Source organism: Staurois parvus, unplaced genomic scaffold (assembly GCF_062004578.1).
Source record: "Staurois parvus isolate SC_StPar_1 unplaced genomic scaffold, SC_StPar_1.0 ptg000530l, whole genome shotgun sequence".
In the NCBI taxonomy this organism is placed as follows: Eukaryota; Metazoa; Chordata; class Amphibia; order Anura; family Ranidae; genus Staurois; species Staurois parvus.
Genome location: NW_028318326.1, coordinates 8,420,351 through 8,435,801, shown reverse-complemented (window position 1 = coordinate 8,435,801; position 15,451 = coordinate 8,420,351). Strand labels below are relative to the sequence as shown.

The 15,451-nt window shown below is 42.0% G+C and overlaps 1 protein-coding gene across 1 annotated transcript in view; it reads right to left on the bottom strand.

Moving 5' to 3' along the window:
* Positions 1-15,451, bottom strand: part of LOC149451620 (dynein axonemal heavy chain 11-like) — a 590,344-nt gene that overhangs the window by 396,502 nt on the left and 178,391 nt on the right. The window contains exon 23 of the mRNA XM_089690376.1: positions 10,871-11,016. Coding sequence (XP_089546502.1) covers positions 10,871-11,016 — 146 coding nt within the window. The remainder of the gene's footprint in view (positions 1-10,870; positions 11,017-15,451) is intronic.

Here is a 15,451-nt window from a genome sequence, read left to right as displayed (position 1 = left end):
TTAGCCAGTTTTCTACCCATTTACATACAGATATTTCTAAGCCTGTAGACTTCACCTTACACATTAGCCGTGTGTGGGGAACTGTGTCAAACACTTTAGCAAAATCCAAATATACCATGTTCACCTCCAGCCCTCTGTCCAAGCTTTTGCTCACCTCCTCATAAAAAGAAATCAGATTTGTTTGACAACTTCTGTCTGTCATGAATGCATGCTGTCTGTTGCTTAAAATATTTTTTCCAGCAATAACTCATCTATGTGGTCTTTCATTAAACTCTCCAGTATCTTCCCAACTATAGATGTTAAACTAGCAGATCTATAAATACTTGGCAAAGATTTTGACCCCTTTTTAAATATTGGCACCACATTAGCCTTACGCCAATTCAGTGGTACTATGCCAGTCATTAAAGAGTCCCTGAAAATTAAAAACAATGGCTTTGAAACGACAAAGCTTAATTCTTTAAAGACCCGTGGGTGTATGCCATCCGGTCCAGGTGCTTTATTCACCTTTATTCTGTCTAAATATTTTTGGATCATATCAATTGTGAGCCAATGTGGACCATCTGGAACTGTGTCAATACCATGCCCATTATGGGCAAGAGCTCCCCCATGCTCCTTTGTATACACAGAGCTGAAGAAGGCATTAAATTAATTTGCCTTCTCTTTGTCTCCAGTCACCCACTCTAGATTATTTTGTAAAGGGCTTACATGCTTGGACCGGATCTTTTTACTATTAATATAGTTGAAGAATTTTTTAGGTTTGGTTCTGCTACCTTTTGCAATCTGTCGCTCATTTTACATTTTTGCGGCCTTTATTTTCTTTTTGCATATTATGTTATATTCTTTGTAATGTTTAAATGATGATAGTGTTCCTTCATTTTCATATTTAATAAAAGCTCTTTTCTTATTATCTACAGATTTTTTTACTTTGGCCCGTGAGCCACATAGGTTTGATTTTTAGCCTTTTAAACTTGTTGCCCATGGGAAAATATTTTGCAGTGTGTTCCCATACAGTCTTTTTGAAGAACTCACATTTCTGTGTTGTGTTTATTGATGCCAATATTCCCTCCCAGTCTAAGTCTTTTAGAGTAGCTCTCGGCCTTGGAAAATTAGCTCTCTTAAAATTGAGCATTTTTATTTTTCCCGTATGTGTTTGCTGTTTACAGTTAACAATAAATGAAATCATGTTCTGGTCACTGCTACCCAGATGTTCTTTTATATGGACATTAGTAATAAACTCTGCATGATTTGAGATTACCAGGTCCAGCAGAGCATCATTTCTAGTTGGGACCTCTATGAACTGTACCATAAAATTGTCCTGTAGTAGGTTTAAAAATTTTTGCCCTTTAACTGTTCCTGCAGTACCATTACTCCAGTCAATTTCTGGGTAGTTAAAATCCCCCATTATTATCACTGTCCCAGCCCTTGCAGCCCTTTCTGTCACGTAACTGACTGGAGGCTGTAGTAGAGAAAGGGCTCCCCTTACAGCTAAATGCAGTGCGCCCCTGGAGGTGGAAACAGGAGGTGCAGTGCCCAAAGAAGCACGGGTTGCCAGTGGTGTTGCTGCTTGGAAATGCCCGATGAGATGGAACCCATGGGTGCTCCAGTTGCAGGATGCGTTTCTCCATAGAATACGTGGATCCCGGAGGATGGGTAATGTAATCAGTAGCCAGAGTCAGGATTAATATAGAACAGCAGCCAGGAGCAATGTCAGGATCAAGCCAGGGTCATACACAGGGTAGTAGCAGACAAGAGCAAGGTCAGGATCAAGCCGGGGTCATACACGGAGCAACAGACAGGAGAAAGGTCAGGATCAAGCCGGGGTCATACACGGAGCAGCAGACAGGAGCAAGGTCAGGATCAAGCCGGGTCAGTAATAGGAAGTCAACAGGAAACTCAGGAACTCAGAAGCACAGGAACGAGAGGAGCTGATGATAATCCATCAACCACTGAGCAGAGCTGCAGTCCTTATAAAGGCCACTGAGTGTCAGCAATTAGTGCACCCTGCGTGTGCTGGTGTGTTTTCGTGCACAGGAATGTTTAACTACGTGTCACCCGCCTATGCACATGCACACTTCTTTGCGTGAATTGGCATGGCCATATTGAACATTGGCGCATTTGCCCGGGCTTCCTTGTCTTTTCCTCTGACACTTTCGATCTGTGCAAGGAGCTGAGTCTCCACCTCCTCATTAACACTGGGAGGCCTATAACAAACTGCAATGATTACCTTTGTAGTACGCACCCCCATGTGCAGTTCCACCCATAATGCTTAAGCCTCATCACATTCTCCATCAACTAGGTCCTCTTTCACACTCGCTCTGAGATCACTTCTCACATAAAGACAGACACCACCACCTTTCCTATTTACCCTGTCTCTCCGAAAGAGAACATAGCCAAGAATAATAATGGCCCAGTCATGTGAAAAATGAAGCCAAGATTCAGCAATACTAATTAAATCATAGTTCTGTTCATGCACCAGAGCTTCCAACTCACCTATTTTGCTTGGCAGACTTCTGGCATTGGTGAACAAATACTTTAATTCATTAACACTAGAGATGAGCGAAGAAATGAAAAATTCGATTCGGCTGATTCGGCGAATTCCAGTGTGAAATTCGATTCGATGCGAATTTCTCCGCTACGAAGATGACTTATTTAAAGGGTTTCTAGGCTTCAGAGAGCCTTTAAATTAGTGCAGAACACTGTACCTTTAATTTAAATGCCCTTGGAGATGAGGAAGGAGAAGGAGAAGGAGAAGGATGAGAAGAAGGAGAAGGAGAAGGATGAGAAGAAGGAGAAGGAGAAGGGTGAGAAGAAGGAGAAGGATGAGAAGAAGGAGAAGGATGAGAAGAAGGAGAAGGAGAAGGATGAGAAGAAGGAGAAGGAGAAGGATGAGAAGAAGGAGAAGGAGAAGGATGAGAAGAAGGAGAAGGATGAGAAGAAGGAGAAGGATGAGAAGAAGGAGAATGATGAGAAGAAGGAGAAGGATGATAAGAAGAAGGCTGAGAATAAGGAGAAGGATGAGAAGAAGGAGAAGGAGAAGGATGAGAAGAAGGAGAAGGATGAGAAGAAGGAGAAGGAGAAGGATGAGAAGAAAGAGAAGGATGAGAAGGAGAAGGATGAGAAGAAGAAGGATGAGAAGAAGAAGGATGAGAAGAAGGAAAAGGATGAGAAGAAGAAGGATGAGAAGAAGGAGAAGGATGAGAAGAAGGAGAATGATGAGAAGAAGGAGAAGGATGATAAGAAGGACAAGGAAGAGAAGAAGGAGAAGGAGAAGGATGAGAAGAAGGAGAAGGATGAGAAGAAGGAGAAGGATGAGAAGAAGGAGAAGGATGAGAAGAAGGAGAAGGATGAGAAGAAGGAGAAGGAGAAGGATGAGAAGAAGGAGAAGGATGAGAAGAAGAAGGATGAGAAGAAGGATGAGAAGAAGGAGGAGAAGGATGAGAAGAAGAAGGATGAGAAGAAGGAGAAGGATGAGAAGAAGGAGAAGGAAGAGAAGAAGGAGAAGGAGAAGGATGAGAAGGAGAAGGATGAGAAGAAGGAGAAGGATGAGAAGAAGGAGAAGGAGAAGGATGAGAAGAAGGAGAAGGATGAGAAGAAGAAGGATGAGAAGAAGGATGAGAAGGATGAGAAGAAGGAGAAGGATGAGAAGAAGGAGAATGATGAGAAGAAGGAGAAGAAGGAGAAGGATGAGAAGAAGGAGAAGGATGAGAAGAAGGAGAAGGATGAGAAGAAGGAGAAGGATGAGAAGAAGGAGAAGGAGAAGGATGAGAAGAAAAAGGATGAGGAGAAGGAGAAGGATGAGAAGAAGGAGAAGGAGAAGGATGAGAAGAAGGAGAAGGATGAGAAGAAGGAGAAGGATGAGAAGAAGGAGAAGGAGAAGGATGAGAAGAAGGAGAAGGAGAAGGATGAGAAGAAGGAGAAGGAGAAGGATGAGAAGAAGGAGAAGGATGAGAAGAAGGAGAAGGATGAGAAGGAGAAGGATGAGAAGGAGAAGGATGAGAAGAAGAAGGCTGAGAATAAGGAGAAGGATGAGAAGAAGGAGAAGGATGAGAAGAAGGAGAAGGATGAGAAGAAGGAGAAGGATGAGAAGAAGGAGAAGGAGAAGGATGAGAAGAAAAAGGATGAGGAGAAGGAGAAGGATGAGAAGAAGGAGAAGGAGAAGGATGAGAAGAAGGAGAAGGATGAGAAGAAGGAGAAGGATGAGAAGAAGGAGAAGGAGAAGGATGAGAAGAAGGAGAAGGAGAAGGATGAGAAGAAGGAGAAGGAGAAGGATGAGAAGAAGGAGAAGGATGAGAAGAAGGAGAAGGATGAGAAGGAGAAGGATGAGAAGGAGAAGGATGAGAAGAAGAAGGCTGAGAATAAGGAGAAGGATGAGAAGAAGGAGAAGGATGAGAAGAAGGAGAAGGATGAGAAGAAGGAGAAGGAGAAGGATGAGAAGAAAGAGAAGGATGAGAAGGAGAAGGATGAGAAGAAGAAGGATGAGAAGAAGAAGGATGAGAAGAAGGAAAAGGATGAGAAGAAGAAGGATGAGAAGAAGAAGAAGGATGAGAAGAAGGAGAATGATGAGAAGAAGGAGAAGGATGATAAGAAGGAGAAGGAAGAGAAGAAGGAGAAGGAGAAGGATGAGAAGAAGGAGAAGGATGAGAAGAAGGAGAAGGATGAGAAGAAGGAGAAGGATGAGAAGAAGGAGAAGGATGAGAAGAAGGAGAAGGAGAAGGATGAGAAGAAAAAGGATGAGGAGAAGGAGAAGGATGAGAAGAAGGAGAAGGAGAAGGATGAGAAGAAGGAGAAGGATGAGAAGAAGGAGAAGGATGAGAAGAAGGAGAAGGAGAAGGATGAGAAGAAGGAGAAGGAGAAGGATGAGAAGAAGGAGAAGGAGAAGGATGAGAAGAAGGAGAAGGATGAGAAGAAGGAGAAGGATGAGAAGGAGAAGGATGAGAAGGAGAAGGATGAGAAGAAGAAGGCTGAGAATAAGGAGAAGGATGAGAAGAAGGAGAAGGAGAAGGATGAGAAGAAGGAGAAGGATGAGAAGAAGGAGAAGGAGAAGGATGAGAAGAAAGAGAAGGATGAGAAGGAGAAGGATGAGAAGAAGAAGGATGAGAAGAAGAAGGATGAGAAGAAGGAAAAGGATGAGAAGAAGAAGGATGAGAAGAAGGAGAAGGATGAGAAGAAGGAGAATGATGAGAAGAAGGAGAAGGATGATAAGAAGGAGAAGGAAGAGAAGAAGGAGAAGGAGAAGGATGAGAAGAAGGAGAAGGATGAGAAGAAGGAGAAGGATGAGAAGAAGGAGAAGGATGAGAAGAAGGAGAAGGATGAGAAGAAGGAGAAGGAGAAGGATGAGAAGAAGGAGAAGGATGAGAAGAAGAAGGATGAGAAGAAGGATGAGAAGAAGGAGGAGAAGGATGAGAAGAAGAAGGATGAGAAGAAGGAGAAGGATGAGAAGAAGGAGAAGGAGAAGGATGAGAAGAAGGAGAAGGATGAGAAGAAGAAGGATGAGAAGAAGGATGAGAAGGATGAGAAGAAGGAGAAGGATGAGAAGAAGGAGAATGATGAGAAGAAGGAGAAGAAGGAGAAGGATGAGAAGAAGGAGAAGGATGAGAAGAAGGAGAAGGATGAGAAGAAGGAGAAGGATGAGAAGAAGGAGAAGGAGAAGGATGAGAAGAAAAAGGATGAGGAGAAGGAGAAGGATGAGAAGAAGGAGAAGGATGAGAAGGAGAAGGAGAAGGATGAGAAGAAGGAGAAGGAGAAGGATGAGAAGAAGGAGAAGGATGAGAAGAAGGAGAAGGATGAGAAGGAGAAGGAGAAGGATGAGAAGGAGAAGGATGAGAAGAAGGAGAAGGAGAAGGATGAGAAGAAGGAGAAGGAGAAGGATGAGAAGAAGGAGAAGGATGAGAAGAAGGATGAGCAGAAGGAGAAGGATGAGAAGAAGGAGAAGGATGAGAAGAAGGAGAAGGATGAGAAGAAGGATGAGAAGAAGGATGAGAAGAAGGAGAAGGATGAGAAGAAGGACAGTTCTGTGACAGTTTCTGTCTATTTCTGACAGTTCTGGGACATTCACTCCATACAGCGGTTTCAACCGCTGTATGGAGGGAATGTCATGGAACTGTCAGAAATAGACTATTAATGACAGTTCTGGGACTGTCCTTCCATGCAGCGGTTGAAACATTGTATGTATTTGTTTCCATAAATGGATCCATTTATGGAAACAAATACATACAATGTTTCAACCGCTGCATGGAAGGACAGTCCCAGAACTGTCATTAATAGTCTATTTCTGACAGTTCCATGACATTCCCTCCATACAGCGGTTAAAACAGCTGTATGCAGTGAATGTCCCAGAACTGTCATAAATAGTCTATTTCTGATAGATCTGGGACATTCACTCCATACAGCTGTTTTAACCGCTGTATGGAGGGAATGTCATGGAACTGTCAGAAATAGACTATTAATGACAGTTCTGGGACTGTCCTTCCATGCAGCGGTTGAAACATTGTATGTATTTGTTTCCATAAATGGATCCATTTATGGAAACAAATACATACAATGTTTCAACCGCTGCATGGAAGGACAGTCCCAGAACTGTCATTAATAGTCTATTTCTGACAGTTCCATGACATTCCCTCCATACAGCGGTTAAAACAGCTGTATGCAGTGAATGTCCCAGAACTGTCATAAATAGTCTATTTCTGATAGATCTGGGACATTCACTCCATACAGCTGTTTTAACCGCTGTATGGAGGGAATGTCATGGAACTGTCAGAAATAGACTATTAATGACAGTTCTGGGACTGTCCTTCCATGCAGCGGTTGAAACATTGTATGTATTTGTTTCCATAAATGGATCCATTTATGGAAACAAATACATACAATGTTTCAACCGCTGCATGGAAGGACAGTCCCAGAACTGTCATTAATAGTCTATTTCTGACAGTTCCATGACATTCCCTCCATACAGCGGTTAAAACAGCTGTATGCAGTGAATGTCCCAGAACTGTCATAAATAGTCTATTTCTGATAGATCTGGGACATTCACTGCATACAGCTGTTTTAACCGCTGTATGGAGGGAATGTCATGGAACTGTCAGAAATAGACTATTAATGACAGTTCCGGGACTGTCCTTCCATGCAGCGGTTGAAACATTGTATGTATTTGTTTCCATAAATGGATCCATTTATGGAAACAAATACATACAATGTTTCAACCGCTGCATGGAAGGACAGTCCCAGAACTGTCATTAATAGTCTATTTCTGACAGTTCCATGACATTCCCTCCATACAGCGGTTAAAACAGCTGTATGCAGTGAATGTCCCAGAACTGTCATAAATAGTCTATTTCTGATAGATCTGGGACATTCACTGCATACAGCTGTTTTAACCGCTGTATGGAGGGAATGTCATGGAACTGTCAGAAATAGACTATTAATGACAGTTCCGGGACTGTCCTTCCATGCAGCGGTTGAAACATTGTATGTATTTGTTTCCATAAATGGATCCATTTATGGAAACAAATACATACAATGTTTCAACCGCTGCATGGAAGGACAGTCCCAGAACTGTCATTAATAGTCTATTTCTGACAGTTCCATGACATTCCCTCCATACAGCGGTTAAAACAGCTGTATGCAGTGAATGTCCCAGAACTGTCATAAATAGTCTATTTCTGATAGATCTGGGACATTCACTCCATACAGCTGTTTTAACCGCTGTATGGAGGGAATGTCATGGAACTGTCAGAAATAGACTATTAATGACAGTTCTGGGACTGTCCTTCCATGCAGCGGTTGAAACATTGTATGTATTTGTTTCCATAAATGGATCCATTTATGGAAACAAATACATACAATGTTTCAACCGCTGCATTGAAGGACAGTCCCAGAACTGTCATTAATAGTCTATTTCTGACAGTTCCATGACATTCCCTCCATACAGCGGTTAAAACAGCTGTATGCAGTGAATGTCCCAGAACTGTCATAAATAGTCTATTTCTGATAGATCTGGGACATTCACTGCATACAGCTGTTTTAACCGCTGTATGGAGGGAATGTCATGGAACTGTCAGAAATAGACTATTAATGACAGTTCTGGGACTGTCCTTCCATGCAGCGGTTGAAACATTGTATGTATTTGTTTCCATAAATGGATCCATTTATGGAAACAAATACATACAATGTTTCAACCGCTGCATTGAAGGACAGTCCCAGAACTGTCATTAATAGTCTATTTCTGACAGTTCCATGACATTCCCTCCATACAGCGGTTAAAACAGCTGTATGCAGTGAATGTCCCAGAACTGTCATAAATAGTCTATTTCTGATAGATCTGGGACATTCACTCCATACAGCTGTTTTAACCGCTGTATGGAGGGAATGTCATGGAACTGTCAGAAATAGACTATTAATGACAGTTGTGGGACTGTCCTTCCATACAGCGGTTGAAACATTGTATGTATTTGTTTCCATAAATGGATCCATTTATGGAAACAAATACATACAATGTTTCAACCGCTGCATGGAAGGACAGTCCCAGAACTGTCATTAATAGTCTATTTCTGACAGTTCCATGACATTCCCTCCATACAGCGGTTAAAACAGCTGTATGCAGTGAATGTCCCAGAACTGTCATAAATAGTCTATTTCTGATAGATCTGGGACATTCACTCCATACAGCTGTTTTAACCGCTGTATGGAGGGAATGTCATGGAACTGTCAGAAATAGACTATTAATGACAGTTCTGGGACTGTCCTTCCATGCAGCGGTTGAAACATTGTATGTATTTGTTTCCATAAATGGATCCATTTATGGAAACAAATACATACAATGTTTCAACCGCTGCATTGAAGGACAGTCCCAGAACTGTCATTAATAGTCTATTTCTGACAGTTCCATGACATTCCCTCCATACAGCGGTTAAAACAGCTGTATGCAGTGAATGTCCCAGAACTGTCATAAATAGTCTATTTCTGACAGTTCTGGGACATTCACTCCATACAGCGGTTTCCGGCAAAAAGTGTATGTGCAGAGTTCCTCTATTCTGCAGATACACTTAGAGGAGCTCTGCAGATACACTTAGAGGAGCTCTGCACATACACTTTTTTCCGGTTTGGAATTATTCTTATTTTCATCCTACTTCTTCTTCTTCTTCTTCATCCTCATCCTCATCCTCTTCTTCTTCTGAGGATGAGGATGAAGAAGAAGAAGAAGAAGAAGAAGAAGTAGGATGAAAATAAGATTAATTCCAAGCCGGCAAAAAGTGTATGTGCAGAGCTCCTCTAAGTGTATCTGCAGAGCTCCTCTAAGTGTATCTGCAGAATAGAGGAACTCTGCACATACACTTTTTGCCGGCTTGGAATTATTCTTCTTTTCATCCTACTTCTTCTTCTTCTTCTTCTTCATCCTCATCCTCAGAAGAAGAGGATGAGGATGAGGATGAGGATGAGGAAGAAGAAGAAGAATGAAAAGAAGAATAATTCCAAGCCGGCAAAAAGTGTATGTGCAGAGTTCCTCTATTTCTGACAGTTCTCTCACAGCTTCTTCACATGTACAGCGGTTGAAATATCTGTATCCTAAATGGAAACTAATAGATACAAATTGTATCTATTAGTTTCCATTTAGGATACAGATGTTTCAACCGCTGTACATGTGAAGAAGCTGTGAGAGAACTGTCAGAAATAGAGGAACTCTGCACATACACTTTTTGCCGGCTTGGAATTATTCTTCTTTTCATCCTACTTCTTCTTCTTCTTCTTCTTCTTCTTCTTCTTCTTCATCCTCATCCTCATCCTCTTCTTCTGAGGATGAAGAAGAAGAAGAAGTAGGATGAAAAGAAGAATAATTCCAAGCCGGCAAAAAGTGTATGTGCAGAGTTCCTCTATTTCTGACAGTTCTCTCACAACTTCTTCACATGTACAGTGGTTGAAACATCTGTATCCTAAATGTAAACTAATAGATACAATGTTTCAACCGCTAAACATGTGTTCCTTCTGTCAGAGAACTGTCAGAAATAGCGGAGCTCACTGCAGGGACACTTTTGCCGGCTGATCGGGAAATGTTCGATTCGCGCACCCGAAGTAGGCAAAATTTCGGTTTCGACACGAATCGAATATTTCCTGAAATTCGACTCGAATTCCGGTTCGCCTAGTTCGATTCGCTCATCTCTAATTAACACCTTGTGGAGACATATTTTTAATATTTTTTATTTTCATACAAATGGTACCAATTCCACTGGTTGTTTGTAACATGGGAGCCTTCTTATCTGCCATAGGTGTTTCTTAATTTTTTTTAAAAACACTTTTATGTTGATGTAAACACAATTTTGAGTATGTTTATTGAATTTGATATCTGCAGATTTTAATGACTAGCACTGTACAATATTTATTTGAGATCCAATGGAGTTCTCTCTTCTTAATGCTGCAGAGAGAATTCTGCAATTAATTTAGAGGTCGGTCACATGACTTTGACAAGACACCCAGCCAGGCTTTTCTTCAAGGTTTTTTTTCTTTCATTCACTGGTAAAAGACACCACTTCCAAAGCACAATGCTGTGCTTTGTAAATGTGCAGTGTGTATTTTTTGAAGCAGCAATATGGTTGTGGTGAGACTTTACCATTGCTTTATACATGGGGTCCTTATTCAATGACATGAAATAGCTATATTGCCCAAATGGGTGGTGCAACAGCCCACATATTGTTTTTTATTTCAATATTAGGTTTGCTGAATAGGACAAACAACAATAATGTGCAAAGTGCAACAACAAATGCTAAACAGCCATATTTTATTTTAGTACAGTCAGATCACTCATCTAATTGGTTTTAAACTTCCTAATTTTTGCAGTTTACAGAGATCAATTATACACTTTAAAAAGAAAGCACTTTACCTTTTCTTGTTGTGCCGAATAGCATCTTGAATTGTCTTGACTTGTACAGCAATTACTGATAACACTTCCACTGAAATTCGGTTGAATTCATCAAAGCAGCCCCAAACTCCAGTCTGGCACAAGCCTTTGTAGATATTACCTAAGGACTGATGAATTAATATTTACAGCATGATCATTCCTTCATATTAGCCCTTAAGGTGTATCTAAGGCCAAAAATTATTATTTTTTTTTTAGTTATACATAGAGCAGGGAAGAGTTCGAAAGTATGTTGACCACTGTCACTGGGGCTGAAAGTGAAAGAAGATACAAAATTTTGAGTTCCCACCAAAACAGGCATGATGAGCAAATCTTTCAATGGGGGCACACGTCACTTTGTTTAATTCATCTCACTTCCAGTATCTGTAGCACTGAAAGTGAAGTGAAATCCCTCGCTTAGGACACAGATGGCAAAAATAATGATTCTATACTTTACAATGTTTGTGTATTGTATATTTTTCAAAGTATGTTATCATGAGGTAAAACAGGTAACAAATTTAAGATAACTCATCCATCTTAGTGAATTGAGTCTTTTGCGACTATCAATGATCACTTTAGCTAGTTTTCCCATAGGCTGCAATTAAATCATTAGCTGTCAACTATGAAACTGGGTCCTCAGCAGTTTGGGGAATGTACAATATACTGAACTCTAGCAAGGCGTACCTGTCGCATCATTGTTCCACGTTAAGCATTTTTTCTAAGATTGTTTTAAAAATGGCCTGGATTGGGGGTGCTCGTGAGCAGCGCAGGGAATGGCCGCCTGACCTCCGTGCTCCTCCGCCGCCGGCACATTGCTTAATTAATCGGCCTCCTGGGGAGCCGGTTCCTTCCCTCACCTTTGTCCTCACCCTCCGCTGACCCCCCTGCTACCTATGGGGAAAGAAACGCAGCCTCCCGCGCCTCCAGCGCTCGATTACAAAGCCGGCCCTATTCGTCAGCAGAAGCCTCAGCCTCGATTTTGGCCGCATCCCCACCGCAACCCTCGGGCTGCCCGGACGCCTTCTTGGACATGGAGAGCCTGCCTGACATCTCTGCAGACCTATAAATAAGTGTATAACCACCTCCACCCCAAAATTCCTCAAAAAGTCATACTTTCTCCCCAGAAAGTGCAATAATTAAATATTATAACCTTTTTGTGATAGAATTACATAAACATAACAATATTCAAATTACATAATAATATCATAAATACTCAAAAGAAAAAAAAAAAAAAGTCCAATAAAAAAGTGTCTCAATAAAAAAGTGTCTCAATAAAAAACAATAATGTCCAAAAAAAGTCCCAAATTTTCAAACTTTATCATCCAGTAGGAAGAAATCCCATTTCATCCCGTGGTACCTCAAAAAATATAAAATGAATAATCTAGGGGTGTGACGTCGAGACGCACGCACGCAGACCGGAAGTGTCGCCGCGGCCATTTTGTGGGTTGTTTACACATGGACTATTGCATTTGTTTGGCAGAACTCGCATAGGAACCATGTTAGGAGCTGGATATGTGGAATTTTAATGTAAGTGGCTATTAAAATCTTTTTACCTATACCTTGAACATGAGCCTTGAGACCCTTCTTGTCTTTTGAGGACCTTGGAAAAAATTTCTTTGCAGAGAAAATAGAAGATCTCTGATTGGATGCTGATTATATTGATACAGAGGGTAATAGTATGTAATACTATTGGTGTTGGTGGATACACAGTGTTGCAGTGTTCACGGAGTGGTCACAGTTAATCCATATATGCACGAGATATATATATATATATATATATATATATATATATATATATATATAGTTTTTGCACAATTTTTGTGTTTTTTGCACTGAGTGAATATATATTGTTTACAAAGGTAATGCACTAGATTATTCATTTTATATTTTTTGAGGTACCACGGGATGAAATGGGATTTCTTCCTACTGGATGATAAAGTTTGAAAATTTGGGACTTTTTTTGGACATTATTGTTTTTTATTGAGACACTTTTTTATTGAGACACTTTTTTATTGGACTTTTTTTGTTTTTCTTTTGAGTATTTATGATATTATTATGTAATTTGAATATTGTTATGTTTATGTAATTCTATCACAAAAAGGTTATAATATTTAATCTCTGCAGACCTCCCACGGCCCCCTCTGCGGGACGCCAACCCCCCACAGCCCTCCTTGCGGGCCACAGACCACCCACAGCCCTCTTTGAGGGCTGCAGACCACCCAGAGCCCTCCCTGCGGACCGCAGACCACCCACAGCCCTCCCTGCGGACCGCAGACCACCCACAGCCCTCCTTGCGGGCCGCAGACCTCCCACAGCCCCCCTTGTGGGATGTGGACCTCCTGGCCAGGTTTAAGAGCATGCTGCAGCAGGAGCTTCACACCGCTACCTCCGGACTAGCGAATCATCTCACCAAGGAAATTTGCGAACTGGGCAGCTGCACTGATGTTCTTGAAGATAAGATGGACGCCGCGGCTATGGTAATTGAAAATCATGAACACGACCTTTCAGATCTGAGAAGAGAGCTTGACGCGGCTCTCTTGTGCCAGGAAGATTTTGAGAATAGGTCCCGTCGAGGTAATCTTCCCCTGCGTGGCCTGCCCGAAGCCATCATTGACCTCACGTCCACTGCTACCACGCTTTTTCAAGAGTTGGATCCGGTGATACCGATAGACCGTCTGGAGTTTGATCGCATTCATCGGGCCCTGGGTCTGAGGGTCCTCCCAGGGACATCACAATTAAATTCACCTATTACTGTACGAAAGAATCGCTCTTTCGCTCTGCGCGAGACAGGCAGGATCTTCGCTTTCAAGGTCATCCGTACCAGCTGTTCGCGGATCTGGCACCATCCACCATACAGAAACATCGACAGATGAAACCCTTCACGTCAGTCCTCACATCAAGTACCAATGGGGCTTTCCATTTAAACTTACGTTCACGAACCACGGTCAGAGCCATGTTGTTCAAAATCCGGAAGAGGCCAAGTCGACCCTGGAGGCGCTATACCATCTGCCCTCGCGGGACACCTCCGACAGCTCTCTCTGGTTTCCATCCTCCTTCATCTCAGCCGGGGCGTATATGGGAGAAAGTTGGTAGCTGTAAACGCTCCCTCCCTAGTACCCCTCCATTGTCCGGATCCTCCCGCTCTGATCCAGGTTGAGTACGGTTGGATGGGTAAGTTTTTTCACTTTTCAGATGGCTTGATCCACTGCTGTGACTTTCCACATTTCTGATGGGGCGGAGACCTTGACTTGCCCTTGTTGGGCGAACTTTTCGTATGTTTTTGATGTTGCTTATTTTTAGTTTTACAGTTTGAAATATTCTTCTGTGCAATACTGTCTGTACTGGTGGTGATCCTCATTCCCCACCTTCTCCTCGAGGTCCAATTTTGAGTTGAATTTTTCATTTTTTTTTATTTATTTTTTTTAATTTCCACGAATTTTTTTTGTCATACTTGGATTTTGGTTATTTGGATCCCCGGCTCCCGCCGGCTCCTTGGGTTTTGTTTTTTTTTTTAGGGGGGTGTTATTGTACCTCTTTATATATATCGGGGACCTCCCTGGCTCATGGTCCTATGCCTTATATGATTGGTGCCGGCTTCTGATCTAACGGGGCCGTGACCCGGGAATGCCTCATTTCTATTTTGCTGATATGTCTGTGTACCTGCTTGCATTTTCTTTCTGTATATTATGGTGTCATATTATGCATTATTAAGGTAATGTACTTGACGTTGTCTTTTTGCCTGTTTTGTTCACCCCCCTCCTTTTCTTCCCCTCCTCCCTTCCCTTCCCCTTTTCTCTTCCTTTTCCTTCCCCTTCCCCCTTTCTTCCCCTTCCCATGAAGGTTATTTTTGTATTATGTTGTTTATGATGCACCCATGTACCCGGTGGTAGAGCCACCCCCTATGTGTGTCCTTACGGTTGGGACGCAATTTCCACTGATTGTGGTTTCGTTACACTACCTTAGAGTGTACATTTTCTTCTTCTGTCTCTTGTTTCTTGTCTGTTTTTTTTTCTCTTTTCTCATAGATCCGGGGCAGCCCAGGGTAAGGTTGCATTTGTGGATTGGACAGTTATTCCTAGCGTACTTTGGCAGCTGAATTCCCTTTACTCAATATGGCTTTAAACTTTTGAAGATTTTTTCTCAAAATATCCTTGGTTTTAATACTCCGACCAAGCATTCTAAAGTGTTCTGTCATCTTAAGTCCCAAGGTGTGGACATAGTCTGCCTGCAGGAGACAAGGTTTTCTCAATCCTCCGTGCCGCGCTACTTCTCCCACCATTATCCGATCTTTTTCTCTGCTTCGGCCCTTGAGAAGCATAGGGGCGTGGTGATTGCTTTTAGACGCAATCTGCTGTTTACTTGCAACCTGGAAATAGCTGACCCCACCGGTAGGTATTTGCTCCTCCGGGGTACCCTTTGGTACCAGGAGGTGACCCTGGTGGGTTATTACGCGCCAAATAGATTTCAACACAAATTTTTTTCTCACTTTCTGAAGGTGATTTCGCACCACCAACGTTGTATCCTCTTATTATTGGATGATTCAAATGTTGCTTTTAATTCCTCTGT